Source organism: Brassica oleracea, chromosome C6 (assembly GCF_000695525.1).
Source record: "Brassica oleracea var. oleracea cultivar TO1000 chromosome C6, BOL, whole genome shotgun sequence".
In the NCBI taxonomy this organism is placed as follows: domain Eukaryota; kingdom Viridiplantae; phylum Streptophyta; class Magnoliopsida; order Brassicales; family Brassicaceae; genus Brassica; species Brassica oleracea.
This window is the reverse complement of record NC_027753.1, coordinates 8,976,396-8,995,301: the sequence shown is the minus strand read 5'-3', so window position 1 is coordinate 8,995,301 and position 18,906 is coordinate 8,976,396. Positions and strand designations below refer to the sequence as shown.

The window sequence follows — 18,906 nt, the reverse complement described above, 5'->3', positions numbered from 1 at the left end:
GTTATGTTTTACACATGGTGGTACACGCATATCACAGCAACATCATCCAAGATTTCGTGTGTGTGTATTTGAGGTCGATGACTCAATATGTTCGATCAGATTGTGGCATGGCCGATGGTAAAAAGGAACCAACTATCATGTTCGAGGACGAAGCATATTCTGCCCAAGATCTTCATTACCCACGGATTGCAGAAAATTGGAGAGGTCCAAGGGACCTTCAGTAATGTCCAAATCAGGGGGAGTAATGTGTGTTGTACTCTTTTTCCTTCACCATGGTTTTGTCCCAATTGGGTTTTCCTGGTAAGGTTTTAATGAGGCAACATTAAAGCACATTACAAGCGATAAATGGTTATGGCATCCAAGGGGGAGTGTTATGAACCAGATTGTGGATGACACATAACCAAGAGATTATGATTTGTAATCTTTCCATTTATCTATGACGGTGTAATCTCCTATATAAGGAACATTTATGTTATGAATAAAGATAGATTTTTCCATTACTTTTATAACAATTGAATGATTTTTTGGAGTAAAACAGAATTAAGAATATGTTTTTTACTTCCTTTTTTAAAAAAAAAAATATTAATATGATATTTATGGTTTAGTAAAAAAAATGAATTGAGAAAAGACAAAAAGACAAAAATAGCACTAAATCAAGTTTATGTTCCCAAACTAGCATTCAAGGTCAAAAGTCACAAAAATAGCAAACTTAGGGTTTAGAGTTAAAGGGTGGGGTTTAGGATTTAGGGTTTAGGGTTTAGGGTTTAGAGTTTAGGGTTTAGGGTTTAGGGTTTAGAGTTTAGGGTTTAGGGTTTAGGGTTTAGAGTTTAGGGTTTAGGGTTTAGGGTTTAGAGTTTAGGGTTTAGGGTTTAGGGTTTAGAGTTTAGGGTTTAGGGTTTAGGGTTTAGAGTTTAGGGTTTAGGGTTTAGGGTTTAGAGTTTAGGGTTTAGGGTTTAGGGTTTAGAGTTTAGGGTTTAGGGTTTAGGGTTTAGAGTTTAGGGTTTAGGGTTTAGAGTTGAGAAATGAGGTTTTGGGGATAAGATTTCAAATTTTGAAAAATAAAAAAATTAAAATTTTCAAAGGATAAACTTAAAAAGTGCTATTTTGGTCATTTTAGTTTTTGAGTGCTATTTTTGTGATATAAATTTAGAAATGTGCTATTTTGGAGATTTGCCCTTGAAAAAAAGAAATTTGATTTTTTGAACTCATTAGAGCATGTTTATTGGCAGCAACCTTCTAGAGTGCTTCAATTTTTTTTTTCCTAACTATAAGAAAAAAAAATTAAAAACAGAACTAATCGCGGGTTATCACGTGTCAGTGAGACCCGCGAAACAGAGCAAAACGCCGACGCTTAATTAGACAACAGAAGTAATGGTTGTTAATTTTTTGTGGGCCCCACTGTGGATCCCACCGACTAGTTAATTATTTTTTTCTAAGCCATTTCCTTAGGCACCCCGGCGTAAGCTACCCCAATAAACATGCTCTTAGTACATTTAAGGGCATTGATGGATGGAGCGCAAATGGATTGCTTTCACTACTTAAAATCAATTATCTAAGCTTTTCTTCGATGATTAGAAAAAAAAAAGATCAATCATCTCCCAAATAAAAAAAAATCGATCGGATCCATAGATTAGCAGAGAGGAAGAATGGCAGCACCGAAGCCGTCGCCAACGGACACGTGGGATTCAACTCTCCCAGGTCCTCCGAGCCGCAACAACTTCGGATCCTCCGATCTCAGCCCCTCCGGTCTCTTCGCCTTCGCTTCTGGCTCCTCCGTCTCCGTCGTTGACTCTCGCTCCCTCCAGCTCGTCTCCACTATCCCTCTCCCTCCTCCTCCCGGCGCCCTCTCCCCCTTCGTCACCTCCGTCCGCTGGATCCCTCTCCCTCTCCCCCGCGATCTCCTCTCCACCGAGCCCTCCGCCTCCCACCTTCTCCTCGCCGTCGCCGACCGCCACGGCCGTGTCGCCCTCGTTGACTTCCATCTTCGCTCCGTCGTCGTCTGGCTTAATCCCTCCTCCGATCCCAAGCTTGGCGTCCAGGACCTCTGCTGGGTCCAGGCTCGCCGTGATACCCATGTCCTCGCCTCCATTTCCGGCTCTTCCTTTCTCTCTATCTACACCAACGACGGCGTTTTCTGGAAGTACGACTCCGGCTCGGAGGTTCTCTCCTGCCTCCGTCGCGATCCCTATGATTCTCGCCATTTCTGCGTCCTTGGCCTCAAGGGATTCCTCTTGTCCATCAAGGTTCTCGGAGACACCGAGAATGACGTCGTCATCCAGGAGATGCAGATCAACACGGATTCCACTGAGCTTCTCAGGCTGGAAAGAGAGGCCGCAAGCAATGGCAATTCCTCCTCGTCCCCTGCTTCCGCTGCCTTTCCTCTCTACTTTGCCAGATTTGCCTTCTCGCCCCACTGGAAGAATATACTGTTCGTCACCTTCCCCAGGGAGCTCTTGGTGTTTGATCTCCAGTACGAGACGCCTCTCTCCTCCACCCCGTTGCCTCGCGGCTGCGCCAAGTTTATGGATGTCTTGCCGGATCCCAACAAGGAGTTGCTTTATTGTGCTCATGTCGATGGCAGGCTCAGCATTTGGCGTCGCCAAGAGTAAGATATCGCCCTCCCCTATTTTTCTTCATTGAAGCACATCTATGTGCTCTCCTCCTCTCTAACTGTGAAAATATGGTGGGAGGTTTGATCATCTGCTTTAGCTGTTTAGAGTATTTTAGGCTTTAGTTTTCAGGGCAATGGTGCGACTTTAGTTATCTGCTTCCTTTAGTATTGCGAATATTTAGGAGAAAACTTACTGAAATAGGCAGCTTCCCAAGTTGTATTGGTTCATGTTTGATGGCCCTTGCTAGTCTTTGAGAAAGCTAACCTATTGAAAATCACAGCAGTCAAAAATTCATTGGGTACGTACTGGGTTTCATAGCTAAGGAACAAGTCAATATCCATATGGTTATATCTTGAACTGTTATACTGTCTAGCTTCGTTTTATATAGTGTCTGAACTTCATGGTTGAAAATCATGTTATGAACATGACTTTCTATCTTGTCAAACATGGATATTCATCTAAATTACTGCTGGTTATTTATCGTTGCAGAGGAGAACAGGTGCATGTCATGTGTACCATGGAAGAGTTTTTGCCATCTATTGGAATGTCCATCCCTTCTCCCTCAGCTCTGGCTATTCTCCTCAGTCAATCGGATTCCACCATGCAAACTATTACAAAACTTCACCCCGATGGAACTTCCTCTGTGGATTTTGATAACCCATTTGACTTTTACGACGAAAGCCTTATTGTCTCTAAGACAACTTTTATCTCCCTTTCTGATGACGGTAAAATATGGAAGTGGGTCTTAAGCGCTGAAGGAGTTGAAGATGCTCTGAAGAATGTGTCAGACTTGGACATTGGCACTGAAGCAGCACATCCTGAAGCACTTGAGAAAAAAGATTCCTCAGATCTGGATGAGGGACTAGTTGTTGCAACTACAAGTCGAAGCAGAGGCCACACATCAACTTCCTCCTTTGGCAAATCAGACCTATCATTTAAGGTTGGTGGCTTCAAGTTTTTGTGTTAACTAGTTTGATAATTACTTAATGGTTGCTCTTCCAGAGGATAGAAGTTGGTGTTTGCAGGTTCCTCGTCTTTACGGTAGTGTTTTCCACAATACTTGTTTAGTGACCTTTACTTGTTTTACATCGCTCAATGCAGATCAGCCTGGATGGACAGCTTCAGCTTCTTTCTTCCACAGTCTCTACACTTGCTGTTCCATCTCCTTCTCTTACAGCAACCCTAGCGAGTTAGTTATATTCTCCCTTGTATACTTAATACTGATGGTGTTCCTAGGAATATTAAATTGATTGATTGATTGACGGGTTGATATCAAATGAAGGAGGGGGTAACATTCCTGCTGCAGCTATTCCTCTGGTTGCTTTGGGAACTCAGAACGGAACAATCGATGTTGTTGATGTATCGACAAATGCTGTTGCTGCAAGCACGTCGGTTCATACAGGAGTAGTTAGGGGACTTCGGTGGCTTGGAAACTCAAGATTAGTTTCATTTTCTTATAGTCAGGTGTGCACATAAATTTAAAGTGGATCAAGTTACGTTTCATTGCTTTCTTCTGTTTTTTCGTAGTAGTTTTCAGTTTGGGATTGGTTTCTATCAGGATTAAGAAGATTGTTTGGTTTAGTTTTATTTCCAGTAGCTTAACGAAAAAATTAATAGACTTGAGAACTGGACATCCAACATCATTCATTGTTTTGTGGTTTCAGGTGAATGACAAAAGCAGAGGCTACATAAATAAGCTTGTTGTTACCTGCCTTAGGAGTGGGTTGAATAAACCATTTCGGGATTTACAAAAGCCAGAGCGTACTCCCATAAGAGCTCTTAGAACTTCTTCTTCCGGAAGGTTGGAGTTTAATGAATGTAATTTGGTTTGCTTGAGTAATTGATGCCTATACAAATGGCTTTGTGCACTTCAAGCTACCAGCTTGTCATTGATGGTTTAAGCTTAGAAACAGTGTCTCACCTAGGTATATGAAACATGTTCCATTATGAGATGAAAAATGTAATATGTAGATTATAGAAGATACTGGCTCACTATGTTAAGGATGAGGAACTATTGTAAAAATAGAAGTAATTACTTGGGCCCAGAGCTTTAGAGACCTCCCCGATGCTGAGAAAATATTTTTTTTGTCTTTGCAGGTATCTTTTAATTCTATTCCGTGATGCTCCTGTAGAAGTTTGGGCAATGACCAAGCATCCAGTCATGGTGAGTGAGCTCAAACCCCGAAGAATATATGCTTTTTCTACGTGACTTAGTACCCATGAGTGATAACAACCTTTTCTTTCTCACATATATTCTGTAACTTTCATCCATATGAATTTATTTTTCGTATGTCCATTTACTTTCAAGTTTCAGGTTTCAACTAACACACCCTTGACCAGGTTCTGCTTTTTGCATATGAAACTTTAGTAAGGTTGAAACATTTGGCTCATGTTGGGTCTTGAACATCATAATGCCTAATGAGTTAGAATATGCTTGAATGGATTAATTTGTACCTTTTGAAAATTAGAGGAGGGTCGTTTTAAGCAACTTACTCTCTGTGGCTTCTTTTCTGGCCTCTCCTAGCCTTGTCAATGTCTATTCCAGCAAGAAGAAAATAATGATAAGGTGGAGAGTGGGTCAAAACAGGAACTATAAGTGTTCTTAATAAATAAATGCTCTTGCATTTGAGGCTTGTTTATATACACGCCAGGTCTAACTTTGGAGTATTTATTATCTTTTCGAGGTTATGTATTCTAACCAATTGTTTTATGTTTGTTTTTCTCTCTTATTGTAGCTTAGATCATTAGCTCTTCCTTTTACCGTCGTAGAATGGACGCTTCCAGCAGTTCCACGCCCAGTTCAAAGCGGTCCGTCCAAGCAATTTCAGCCATCATCTGAAGGAGTAACTGCTTCAGCGGACTCTAGTGAGATATTTATGACACTAAAACTGTGATATCTTAAACTTAGCCCAGTGTCTGATGTATCTTTTTCTAATGGTCTGTAATTAACATATTTGCAGAGTCGGATGGGTCGCATGAGGAAACTGTAGAGAGTTTTGCATTTGCACTGGTAAACGGTGCCCTTGGAGTATTTGAAGTTCAAGGACGTAGGATTCGAGATTTCAGGTATAGCAGATTGTTCCATTAACTCAATTGTTGTTCTGAAATTTTTATCTCTCCAGCATAAAGATCTTCATTAGTACGTAAACTAGCAATCCCTTATAGGTGCGTTTAATTTCCGTGGCCAAATGCAGATTATATTTTAGGGCTGCTGAAAATTCTGAAATAGTGATTGCACATTATAGCGTACCTTGTCCTTATTCCGTTTTGTTCTATGATTTCTCTCTAATGCCATGCGTCACTAAATTCGTTTTAGAAAAACTGTGAGATAATGATTGGATCTTCGTTGTCCAATTTCAGAAAAGTGTTGACATTTCACTGCTTGATAGTTTCTTTCATACGCTTTCACATGAATCAAAAATCACCTTCTCAGACCTTGATTGCTGTGTAATCTTGCTTCTATATTTACTGACATACATGATCCGCTTCTGTTTCTAGACCAAAGTGGCCATCTACTTCATTTGTTCCTTCAGATGGGCTGGTTACCGCCATGGCTTATCGCTTGCCTCACGTGGTTAGTTTCTTTTCACTTTCCAGTTCTTTTTGAATTTTTTTTTCATGGGAAATCATATTTTACTCTCTTTTTAAGGTTATGGGAGATAGATCAGGAAACATAAGATGGTGGGATGTAACAACTGGACAGTCATCTGCATTTAATAGTCACAGAGACGGAGTACGTAGAATCAAATTCTCACCTGTTGTTGCTGGAGATCGCAGCCGAGGGCGTGTAGCTGTGCTATTTAATGACAATACATTCTCTGTATATGATCTTGTGAGTCCTAAGAGAATTCGCTGTTTCCTATTAGTTGGGCACGTCTTGTGTTTTCAAAGCTATCTTACTAATTTTGGGGAGAAAAGAAACACAATACTGTTTTTTAATTGATACTTGTTGTTTGAAATATGTCTCGGTCAACCTAAAATATCTGTTTTGACAGTTGATACTGAATTTTGCTGCAGGATTCACCAGATCCGGTAGCCCAGTCGCTTCTGCAGCCCCAGATTCCTGGCACCCTTGTACTGGAACTTGACTGGTTGCCTCTGAGAACTGATAAAAATGATCCACTTGTTCTATGCATTGCTGGAGCTGATAGCACCTTCCGACTCGTTGAGGTTATTGTGTATGTATACACCAGTTCTTTGTGGAAATTTATTCGCATTCAGAGTCACGTGACTGATTTCAGATTAGGATTAGTTTCTTGTCAACTTGTTGATTTTGTTCACATAAAGTTTTAAAGTCATTATCTGTTGTTTCTCCCCATATAACTAAAACTGTATAGAATGTCTAAGTTTTTCTACCTTATCTGTCTAGTTAGGCATGTAATATAGGATCTTGTTTCGGATTTGCTATTATTATTGATCCAAGCCTAAATTGGCTACAATCACTTCTGCTATTTTATTTTTCCAACTTCTTCTGATTTTTGCAGAAATGAAAAGAAGGGTGGCTTTGTGCCCCAGTCTAAATCTGTAAAGGAGAGATTCCGCCCTATGCCTATGTACTCCCCTATCCTACTTCCTGTACCTCATGCGCTGGTAACTTTCTTTACTTAGGAATACTTCTTGTTTCTGAAGTCTTTGTGGTACTCAGTCTTGGAACACTGCTGAAATTATGTACAAGTACTAGTGTCTATGAGCTCAGCCCATATGACCCATGAAAGATTCTGAGAGCAATGTTTCTAAATTATTATGCATGCAGGCACTACGGATGATCTTACAGTTGGGAGTGAAACCATCTTGGTTTAATACTTGTAGCACCAGTTTGGAGAAAAGGCCTCATTTGATCCGTGGAATGGCTTCATCCTCTAAAGATCTTCGGAGCTACATGATTCAGTTACCACCTTTAGGAGACCCTGTAGTGCCAGAGATGCTACTGAAGATACTAGAACCCTATCGGAAAGAAGGTTGTTTTCCCTTTTTTAGCATAGTATCAGTACCAGACTAACGTCTCTTGTTCTAGGTATCTGTTTCAGTATTCTAGTTTCTTACCCTGCTCTAAATTTTGTTCATCCTAGGTTGCTTATTGGATGATGAGAGAGCAAAAATCTATGCTGATGTGGTCAAGAAAGGTTATGCTGCGAGATTTGCTTTTGCGGCTGCAGTTTTTGGTGAAACCTCCGAAGCTTATTTCTGGTTGCAACTGCCTCGGGCCATTCGCCATCTGATGAACAAGCTGATAAGAAAGTCTCCGCAGAAAATCCCTTCTCCTGCTTCGGCCTCAGGAGTTGATGAAGCATCAATGCGGAGTAAAATATCATTTACTGGTTCATCGGCACCTGAAGCCAGGAAGATAGATTCTATGGTCAGTTTCAAAATAATGTTTTTTTTTTCATTCTACCCATTCCCGTCGATTTTATTTGGGAAATAAGTTCCTTTGCTTAGATCATTATATTTTCATTTGCAATGTGTTTGTCGATGAACTTATATTACCCATTTCAATGAACAGTGCGATGGTTCACTTAGATTAATGGCTTTTGAGCGAGAAGAATTATGGACACGTGCCAATGAACGTCTTCCTTGGCATGAAAAATTGGAGGGAGAAGATTGCATTCAGAAACAAGTACACGAGTTAGTTTTTCACCTTCATCTCTTTTCATTTTATTACCTGAAAATTTTGGTTTGATTTTTATATTAGCTCTTGTATGAAGTTGAAACTATATATTTTAGGTGTCTTTAAGCTGAGAGAAACTGTGTCCATCTTGAATCATAACTGAATATGCAACTTTTCAGATGCAAATAGATTCTTCTTTTTCTTTGATATTTATGGTGACGAAGGCAGTTGTATGTTCAAAGCTAGAAAGAAGACTAGATATCATATGTTAAGATACACAGTGCATGATTATTTTTTGCTACAATAATGGAAACTGGTATTCGAGAAACAGAGCAGTTTGTAAGTTCAAAAAATATTTGGGTCTCACGATGTTTGTGCAGTATAGCTGGACGAGTCATGCTTTAGACTTTTTAAACATCAATTAACTACTTTAATTATAGACATAAACTTTGTCCTTGGAAACTAGACCAGAAACTTAAAATTTGAAGTTCTTAGGTTTTAGTTTTCCAATCTGAGTTTACAAGCTTTAGATCTTGCGGTGACAAGTGAATTGCTTTGTGATCAGGCTGATATCAGTTGGAAATTTGGAAGCTGCTGTTAGCTTGCTGCTTACTTCTGCTCCAGATTCTCCATACTTCTATCCAAATGCTCTCCGAGCCGTTGCACTCTCTTCAGCTGTGTCTAAATCTCTTCTCGACCTTGCACTGAAGGTATCTATCTTACGTATTTGATAGTCTTTTGTTTTCTTTTGAAAAAAAAAAAGCTCCGTTGATAACTTTTGGTGCACACAAATGTAGGTTGTTGCAGCCAACATGGTAAGGACGGACAATTCGCTCACTGGCACTCATCTTCTATGCGCGGTTGGAAGACATCAAGAAGCTTGTTCACAGGTTAGCTTCGTTGTTTCCTTTGTAATACGAGATATTGTATATTCTTCTGAACTATACTTCGACTAGGATCATCATCTTAGCAATTATTAGGGAGTGTTTTAGCTTTGGTTTAGTAACAATGGGGAACACATTAAATATATTGGACATTAATAATATTTCAGCTACAAGATTCTGGGCGATGGACAGATGCTGCTACCTTGGCTGCCACACATTTAGAAGGATCGGATTATGCCAGGTAATTTCTTTTACCGTTTCATTCTCCCTCGAATATGACTGATTTTTATTTCCTAGAATTGGTGTTGGTAATTGTTGTGATCTCGTGCCGCCCCTTGCTTTAACTATTATCTCTCTCTACTCAGGGTATTGCAGAGGTGGGCTGACCATGTTCTCCACGCGGAGCACAATGTGTGGAGGTACCGAATCATACTCTCACTTTCTTAATACTGAAAAATAAAAAAGGGGACATAGTTTCATCTTAAAGAAGAGATCACATAATGACAAAAGAAAGTACGTTTATATCGATGTTAGGGCACTTATCTTATATGTGGCCGCTGGTTCCCTGCAAGAGGCGCTTGCAGCTCTCAAGGAGGTGCAACAGCCGGACACAGTAGCCATGTTTGTGCTGGCCTGTAACGAGATCCATTCAGAAATCGTAAACGAGCTATCAAGCCAAGACGAAGATTCTACTGGGGAATTAGGCACTGTAATGACGGATCTGCCAGGTCTAGAACCAGGGAAGGAAGAAGTAGCAGCGGTTTGCGAATACTTTCAGCAGTACCAGAGAAAGTTGGTGCACTTATGCATGGACTCACAGCCCTACGCAGACTGATCCATACAAGTACATGAGGGAATTATTTTTTTTTGAAGAAAAATGATGAAAAACAGGTTTTGGTATTCAGATAAAAAAAGATTACTACTACAGTTGTGTATGTTGTACCCTTAAAACACATGTTCATAGCTGTTTTTGTGTAAAATTGATTTTAAGACTCGGACAAATTTTCCCTGCCTGTCTTCATCCTGTTTCGTTTTGAGACGAGTGGAGAGATTTTGAACAGCGTGGTTTTTAGATGTCAAATAACCACGAAAAAATAGCAAAAACCCTAAAAGAGATGAAGCATATACTATAGACGTTTTGTTCACGGACTATATATTTAGATTTTGAGTTATCTAACGCCTCCTTGCACCTATATTTTTCTCAAGCTCCCTCTTCTTCCTTTCGTTGGTTAGCATGTTTCCTTGTTATTCTCTTACGATGTTCGGAGTGTTTTCTCCGATTGTTGTTGATGCTTACTTTTTGAATTGGATCTGCATAGCTTTAGCTTTTAATGTGTAGATGACCAATACTCACTGTTTGCTTACCAACCCATCGACTCTTTGTTGCTCGTTTTGTAATCTGTCTCGTTTCGTAAGATCTGATTGTAGAAATCGTTTTAAGGATGGAACTCAGATAAGATCCAAAAGCCTTATATAAACAGTGATTGATTGACCCTTATCTAATGTTTGCTTGCTGTTATACTTTGTTTGGATCACATTATTTTTTTTTATCTCGTTTTGTATATTCTCGTTTTCGTCTATATGTGTTTAACATTTTTTGATAATTTGATGCAAATATGATTTTGTCCAGGATTGAACACAAATTTTAATTTTACCTCTTTATACTTCTCTGTTAGATCTATTTTGGTATTAAAGTATATTTGCACGATGGAGGAGTCAGGTGAGCACATTGTTGCTGGTGCTAGAGACTTCATCTTGAAATTTGTCTTAAGGATCTTCAGGATGATATTCATGGGTGGTGTTGAGATTGTCAAGTCAGACTCGGTTGTCTCATTTTGTGAGACTGTTTTGGAGCGATCTATCTGTAAGGTGATGAGCAAGTCCCCCAACAAGCATAACCGTCTCTACATGGAAGCTAGGCCCTTGGAGGATGGTCTTGCAGAGGCAATTGACGAAGGCTGTATTGTTCCAAGAGATATGATCCTAAGATCCGTTCCAAGATCTTGGCAGAGGTGTTTGGTTGGGACAAGGATCTTACAAAGAAGATCTGGGCGTTTAGACCTGAAACCACCGAGCCTAACATGGTTGTAGACATGTGAAAGGGAGTACAATACCTAAATGAAATCAAGGATTCAGTTGTTGCTGGGTTCCAGTGGGCGTCAAAGGAAGGTCCTCTTATGTGATGAGAACATGAGAGGAATCTGCTCTGAGGTGTGTGATGTGGTTCTCCATTCTGATGCAATTCACAGAGGTGGTGGTCAGGTTATCCCTACAGCCAGGAGGGTTATCTACACCTCGCAGCTCACCGCCAAGCCCAGACTGTTGGAGCCGGTGTACATGGTGGACATCCAAGCACCAAAGGGAGCACTTGGTGGAATCTACAATGTGCTGGATCAGAAGCGTGGACATGTGTTTAAGGAGATGCAGAGGCCAGGAACACCATTGTACAACATCAAGGCTTACTTGCCAGTCGTTGAATCTTTTGGATTCTCGAGTCAGCTTAGGGCAGCAACCTCAGGACAGGCATTCCCGCAATGTGTGTTTGATCATTGGGAGATGATGTCGTCTGACCCTCTGGAGGCAGGATCGCAGGCTTCAACGCTGGTGACTGACATCAGGAAGAGGAAGGGTATGAAGGAACAGATGACTCTGTTGTCTAATTTCGAAGACAAGTTGTGGGTACAGCAGCAACAGCCAACAAGACCATCTCTCTTTATCTCAACTCTGGTCACTCTCTATCACAACTATATTTTTGTTTTCTGTTTTTTGATGCTATTGATGGATCGAGTATGACTTTATCTCTGGTCATCCCTTTGAATGTTTGTACTTTTTAGTTGTGAACTGGTTTATCTATGTATTTTTCTTTGCAGTCATCATATTATCATGTTTTCATTATAACATTTTTAGATGATGTTATGCATTGCGATCTTGGGATGTTAGTCTCCAAGCCAAATCATTAGGTTGATATGCTGCAGGGCTAGAGAAGTGGGGTTTTGTTAGGTTAGAGATTTTTATTGGAGGTGTTAAAACTGTTGTTAAGAGAGAGACTGTCGTTTTGTAAAAAGGGTCCCTTGAGGTGCACGAAAATATTGTTTTTTTTTAACGCTGATTTATTATAATTTTACAATTATGATATGAGAAAGATTACATAGACGATCCGACAACCGACAATACTATCTGTCTTATGAAGACCTACGCCTAACTGCATCACCTGAGCCGTCCTATGAAGATCCACGCATGGCCAGATTTACTTGCACCATGTTGAAGATCTATTGTAAGCCTTTCTTCTGTAGTCTGCATAATTGTTTAATAAATCGCTCTCTCCGGGACTTGAAACGTGGATTTCCTGTAATCTGCAATAAATTGCATAGTTTGGGATTCAAACCCCAGACCTGGATGTAGAGACCTTTAAACCTTAACCAGTAGGCTACGATGCTTCCACAACATGAAAATATTGTTTTGATGACATTATTCAAAGTTGGTTTTGTATGCATAAGCCAAAAAAAATATTTTTCTATATGGCATTCATAATATCTCATCTTCAAACTATAGGCTCAAGATTAATTAACCCTAATCAAAGAAGCACAACCAATTACCATCATCCACTTGTCGTCATTATATGTGCCTTACAAGACAATAACGTTATCACTTATCATCAAAACATCATTTGGCCTGAAAACTTCGTTGACGAAAAAATGTCACGTATGTTTTATGTGAAATACGTTTTCGTCGTCGTTGGTCAGTGTGAAATGGGAAGTTTCGAAGAGGAGAGCCAACCACCTTCTAGTTGGCCAGTCATGGACATTGAACCCTTTTTGCAAAGTTATGGATGTTTCTTCGATGTTTTCAAAATTTTCAATTATCTCTTCAATCTTTCCAACCATACATATATATGTTCATTTAAATATATGAGACCAATTCTGTCAAGATGAACTGCAAGACATGTACTTAGTAAACCCGAAATTGACATGTTCTTAACGTAAAAAACTTACCCCATCTTTTCTATATGAGCTCAACCGTTATGGGGTTTTAGCCATATTTGATGTCTGGATTACAACATGCTCTCTACATTTATAAATCTTAGGAAACCTTCTCCTTCGCTCATTCATTTCTCCAATCAAAACTTCAACAAAATGCAAACAAGTTTGGAGTTCATCTTCCATAATTTCATAAAGCCGAACAATTATTAACATACCTTTCCCCAAAAACTTGAGTTCTTTAAGATTTCAGATTATGAATTTTCTTTCTAATAGCTCGTGTTTGTCGCAGAGAAAAGGGGAAGAATGATTAAAAGCTTTACTTAATCACAATTACAAAACGACAGTACTGTGTTAGAAGGCAAACAAACGTTATTTTACTGTCCATATCGAACCAACTTATCGGGTTTGCACTATGAATAATCTAGGTTTAACGATTGACTAACTAAATGTTAGTAAAAGTAGGTTTTGCTTAACGGAAAGGATTTCGGGTTGGACATTTAAATTAAAATAGAATTGGGATTGTTTTTAGCATGAACTAGTTGTTTAGATCGTATTTAGCACAATGCAAATTGTTTGGATCTAAATAGGTCATTTTCCCACTATAGTTGTATATGTTGTAATCTTAAAACACATGTTCATAATTTTTTTTGTGTGAAATTAATTTTAAGACCATATAAACTTTTCTGCTTATATGAACATATTATTAGTTGATCATGTTTTGTTTTGAAAAGAGTGAAGAAAATTTTAACGAAAGGGCTTTAAATGTCAAATAGAAGATGTTGAGGACTTTTAGATAAAAAAATAAGTAAGGAATGGGTATAAACACATGAAAGTTTTAAGAGGAGATTTAAATGTCAGCGCTGGATTTGTTTCCCTTAAAAATTAAATTACGAAGTTAAAATATTTGTTAATTATTAACTTATGTATTTAATATTTGATAACTAATATTTTTTTAATTGTGTTAATCTTTTATGTTTTACAAATTTTTATTGGTTTGGGGACATAATTTACAAACATTTATTTTTATAGTCATACAAAGTAATTCTGAGGAGTTGGGTTTTTATAAAAAGTTCCTTGTATTCATATTTTTAGTTTATTGTAATCTATTATATTTACAAAGATAATACCAAATATCTTTTTTATAGCATATTTGAAAATGTGATTAAAAGAAATATAAAGAAAAATCAATTGTTTGAAGATTATAGAGACAATAAACGTTGATGGAACAAGTGGACAACATATTGAATCTTCTAGTTTTGACCCATCTTTAGATAAAAAGGAAAAAAAAGTTACAGTTAAAAGTATTCTCGAATCTTCTATAAATCATTTTTTCATTGCCTTGTTGTAGGAAAAAGTTGGGTGTCACCTTGAGAGAGATGTGGTTGTTCCTGCGAATTGTAAGCTTCGTTTCTTCTTACTTTCTAAGAAACTCTATCTAATATCTTAGCAAATGTCACTGGTATCGTTCGCTAAACCTGTTGAAAATGCTAGCATCAATAAAAGATTGAAAGGCTTATAGATTAGTTTTGATTGATCATTAACTCATGAACTTTAAATTGCTACATTTCTGACATGGACCCGGTGGACCAAACCTAGGTTTGAGAAAAAATGGAAAGTTAAGGTTATTCTTTCCACATGTTGCATGTATTTTTGTTCTTACATAGAATTATAAAAATATCAGAAAACCATTGATTATTAATAATAAACTAACGTTTTTAAAAACATAAGATATGTCTTACATTATTATCTCTCTTAACTCTCGCCATATTGAGCATTGCAATGCTTCCAGGTATGAATGACATTTGCTTGAATCTACTCGTCTCTTTTGATGTATTTATAGAATTATATTTCATCGTGTATAAAGTTATTAAATGAAGAATATACTCTTTGGAAATATACACGGTTAGTTTTGGAAATTCCTAGATTATTGGTGTAGTCAAATCTTTTAAAATTGCCTAAAAATCGACTTGTTAAATGAAGAAAATATATAGGGAATATGATCGATTAGTTTTAGAAGTTTTATGATTATACTCGTGATAAAATACTTTTTAAATTGACTAAACCGTTTAGTTAATAGATTCACAAAAATATAGGGATCGAAATATGTTTCACTCCCTTGTAACTTTCCTCTGTTTCAACTTTCTAAAATTCGATAACCAATAAATTAAATAGGATTAATTGTGTAGTTTATGACATATATTGTTGTCGAAGTATTCAGAAGTTCATATATTTTTGTTAAGAATTGTTACGATCACTTTAATGAGAAGCATGATTTTTCTTAAATGAATTTAATTATAGATGAGAAATTAAAAAGATAATGGCATAGTCTTGTAAGTAACTTGAAAAACTAAGGGCATAATCCTATTAGGGATTCTGCTTTAATTCTATAGATGAAAGGAGGTGAGGTCTTTTATATAAATAATAAATAGCTAAGGGGTCTAAAACATGAAAGTCGTAAGAGAGGGGTTTTAGATGATAAATAAGAGAAAATGAGGCCTTTTAGATAAATAAAAATAGCAAGAGGTCAGGTTTTCATTGTCAATATAAAAATAATATGTAGACAAATGTGACAGTCATCTGTCTCTCTTTCTCTCCAATAAATAAAAACAAAATTAAAAAAAAAAAAAAAAAAAAAAAAGTGGTTAGGGATCAGAGTCGGGCCCTGCTGCTAGGAATCTCTCCGGTGAAGATGTCGCAACCAGACTTCAGCCTGTCGGACGAAATTCTGGCGGTGATCCCAACGGACCCTTATGAACAACTGGATCTAGCAAGGAAGATCACGTCAATGGCCATCGCTTCCAGGGTCTCCAATCTAGAGTCCCAAGTCTCCGTCCTCACGCAGAAGCTTCGTGAAAAGGATAAGCTTATCGATGATCTCGAGGGAAGAGAATCTTCCTTGGAAAGACTATACCACGAGGCTGGTTCCTCCCTGAAGAATGCCCTCGACGAAAATGTAAGAATTAATCAATCACACTAGTTGACTTTGATCAGTCTGCCAATTTTTAATATTGGGGTGGTTATGTTTGTAACGTGAAAGATGAAACTAAGACAAGAGCGAGATTCGCTGGCCATCACTGCCAAGAAACTCGGTCGTGATTATGCAAAGGTTCCCCTCCTATCCTATCTTTTACATACTGTTGTTCATGTTATGGGTGATTTATTATTTATGATTCAGTTACTTGTCATTATTTTGTTTTGTAGCTGGAAGCATTCAAGAGACAATTGATGCAATCTTTGAATGATGAGAATCCATCTGTATGCCCAACATCACTCACTCCTTTCTTTTTTTTGTATATATATCTCATCTTACATACTTTTTTTCCCTTTTTTTCTTACAGCAAATCGACAGCACTGATGTCAGAGACAAAGGTATTCTAAGCTTGTTCGCATTCACGCTAAGCTCTTTTTGTTTTTATTTAAGAGGCTGTCTCGTCAATGAAATGATTGTTCTCTCATGTTATTTGCTCTCTGTAGATGAGAATTCAAATGGCTTATCCACACACGATTCTTTCTCCAACAACAACCAAGGTAATGTATGTTTAAATGATTTGTCACATCTAACAGTGTTTCTTCTTCTTATGTATAAAATAAATGGTTTAATGAAACAGGTTTACGGCAAAGAGCCTCTTTGACTCCCCCCGGGTTAACTCCAAGCGGAACGCCAAAGATGGTATCGGCTGGTGGATCTCCGAGAAGCTACTCTGCGGCATCATCTCCTAAGCTATTCTCAGGAGCCGCATCTCCAACAGCTTCACAGTATGATCATATACGCATGTGGTCCTCATCAAGCCAGCAATCTTCAGTACCAAACTCTCCTCCTCGCTCACATTCTACTTCAGGTCAATATTCCCTAATTGTTTTTCCTCTGTTCTCAATCAGTATTATTATTATATATATATATATATATATGTCTCATTGTCTTTTAATTATACAGCTCGCCATGCGAGGATTGATGGGAAAGAGTTCTTTAGACAAGCCAGGTATGTTAAGATTGTTATATAACTGTTTTACTAGAGGTAGTAGCTAGATAAGAAGAGGGAATGGTTGTGCAGGAGCCGTTTGTCTTACGAGCAGTTCAGCGCATTCCTGGCTAACATCAAGGAACTAAACGCTCGGAAGCAGAGCCGTGAGGTAATAGTTAACCTGACAAGTGTGTCATTTTGTATAATTTGAATTAAAAAAAAAAACGAAAACCATATCATCTTCAATCTCCATCCCCCTTAGGAAACGTTGAGGAAGTCGGAGGAGATATTCGGGACAGAGAACAATGATCTTTACATATCCTTTAAAGGACTTCTCACAAGCGGCCGTTGATCTATATAATATGATATGATAACCACCATCACCAACAACAACCTTTTTTAGCTTCTTCTTTGGACATACACACCACAACTATGAATGTGATCTCACTCTTTTATTCTTCTCATGACCAATTTAGTCATGGTTGATTTCAATAAGATTCATTTTTGTAATGAATATTCAATGAGGTAGATGTATTTTTATTAAGAGAAGACAAAAGATGGGGAACATATCAAAGCAAAGTTAGCCAGCCGACCTTGAATGAATATATTTGGATGAATATCAAATACTAGATGCTTAACTTAACACACACAAGTGAGTTGATGTTCAAAGGCAAAGAGTATGAAGCTTTGAGTATTGTGAGGAAAGCCCAAGAGGATGCGGAGGAATGGAGGAGAAGAGAGAAGGTTAAACTGGGTGTGGTAGAAAAGAGAGGGGAGCATAATGTTCATAACACTCAGCAGGTACGCTCATGGAGACCTCCATCAGCGAACTGGATAAAATGTAATTTCGATGGTGCTTGGAAAAAAGATAGAAATAATAGCGGTGTGGGGTGGATCTGCAGAGGTGAAAAAGGACATATGCTATGGGCTTGGAATCGAGCATAAGAACAGAAGCAGAGGCTCTCCAATGGGCAGTGGAATCAATGGCGAGATTTCAGTACAACAATGTCTTATTTGAAACTGATTCCCTGTGCTTGGCTAAGATGGTGAACGGAACAGAGGAGGTATGGCCAAAGCTACTACCAGTAATGGACAAGATTCCCCAAGCTCTGTTACAAATTCCGCATGCAGAAGTGAGGTTCTTTCCAAGAGGAGGTAATAAGGTTGCTTATAGGATAGCAAAGGAGACTATCACATTTGTGCCTAATGTCCCCAAGTTATATTCTGTAGTGCCAAAGTGGTTAAAATTTCAAGTAGAGTCTGATAGAATGTTGTATGGAGAACAAGTTGGTTAATGATAAAGTTGATGATGAATTAAAAAAAAAAAAAAAAAACTTATTAACACACACGAGAGTGAGCTTGTGGGAGGAACAAAACGGACGAATTAAAATCAAACCATAGTTAAATGGGCCGAAACTTTTATCGGAATATTGATGGCCCACAAAGAAGAGCGACTCCTCCTCCTATAGCTCTAAAACGATTCCGCCGGCGCCTCCTTCGCTTCAGTCGCTTTCCTTCTTCAAGGTTCGTCTGTGTTGAGGCCTTTTGCTATTTTATTGCTTAGGTTTGTATGTGTTCCTCTGTTTACTGTTTTTTATGGTCTGCAACGAACTAAAGCGGTTTGCTGTTTAGATGAGTTTTTTTTTTTTTCTTTCTTTTACTTGATTTAGCATGACAATTTGTTTGGTCTGATTAACTTGGCTCTAGCTTTGGATTCTGCTTTGCTGCTAAACTCTTGGTTCATAAATCGTGCGTTTGATTTTGGCTCTTTAATCTTTGATTTCGTTGTGCCCTTAATGTGTTCGATAGAATGCCTCTTAGTCATCCTTCTGCCTTAACTTATCGCTGTCTGACTTCTTTTTT

The 18,906-nt window shown here is 38.3% G+C and overlaps 4 protein-coding genes across 4 annotated transcripts in view; all 4 read left to right on the top strand.

Annotated features, from left to right (window-relative positions):
* The first annotated feature begins 1,646 nt into the window (after positions 1 to 1,646).
* Positions 1,647 to 10,118, top strand: LOC106300037 (WD repeat-containing protein 11). The gene is made up of 20 exons (XM_013736086.1): positions 1,647 to 2,605; positions 3,102 to 3,552; positions 3,714 to 3,801; positions 3,895 to 4,076; positions 4,277 to 4,413; positions 4,710 to 4,776; positions 5,348 to 5,477; positions 5,573 to 5,678; positions 6,111 to 6,186; positions 6,262 to 6,444; positions 6,630 to 6,790; positions 7,097 to 7,202; positions 7,366 to 7,570; positions 7,682 to 7,968; positions 8,113 to 8,234; positions 8,783 to 8,927; positions 9,015 to 9,107; positions 9,269 to 9,342; positions 9,467 to 9,520; positions 9,636 to 10,118. Exons 1-20 carry the CDS (start codon positions 1,647 to 1,649, stop codon positions 9,934 to 9,936), a joined length of 3,927 nt encoding a protein of 1,308 aa, XP_013591540.1. The 3' UTR covers positions 9,937 to 10,118.
* A 603-nt stretch (positions 10,119 to 10,721) lies between these two features.
* On the top strand, positions 10,722 to 11,958 carry LOC106297413 (elongation factor 2; the record flags this gene model as incomplete). The annotated part of the gene is given in 5 exon segments (XM_013733652.1): positions 10,722 to 10,842; positions 10,845 to 10,888; positions 10,890 to 11,078; positions 11,081 to 11,275; positions 11,277 to 11,958. Coding segments are annotated over 5 exon segments (1,167 nt in total), but the record flags the coding sequence as incomplete, so codon positions are not given.
* Positions 11,959 to 15,641: 3,683 nt separating this feature from the next.
* LOC106296899 (uncharacterized protein At4g15545) lies at positions 15,642 to 17,617 on the top strand. The gene is made up of 9 exons (XM_013733143.1): positions 15,642 to 16,034; positions 16,119 to 16,187; positions 16,283 to 16,336; positions 16,420 to 16,450; positions 16,556 to 16,609; positions 16,690 to 16,920; positions 17,016 to 17,061; positions 17,134 to 17,212; positions 17,306 to 17,617. Exons 1-9 carry the CDS (start codon positions 15,771 to 15,773, stop codon positions 17,393 to 17,395), a joined length of 918 nt encoding a protein of 305 aa, XP_013588597.1. The 5' UTR covers positions 15,642 to 15,770; the 3' UTR covers positions 17,396 to 17,617.
* Positions 17,618 to 17,673: 56 nt separating this feature from the next.
* The window catches only part of LOC106297412 (putative tRNA (cytidine(32)/guanosine(34)-2'-O)-methyltransferase), a 6,754-nt gene continuing 5,521 nt past the window's right edge, over positions 17,674 to 18,906 (top strand). Inside the window, exons 1-4 of the mRNA XM_013733651.1 lie at positions 17,674 to 17,844; positions 17,912 to 18,040; positions 18,087 to 18,329; positions 18,481 to 18,567. Of these exons, the coding sequence (XP_013589105.1) occupies positions 17,674 to 17,844; positions 17,912 to 18,040; positions 18,087 to 18,329; positions 18,481 to 18,567 (630 nt within the window). The remainder of the gene's footprint in view (positions 17,845 to 17,911; positions 18,041 to 18,086; positions 18,330 to 18,480; positions 18,568 to 18,906) is intronic.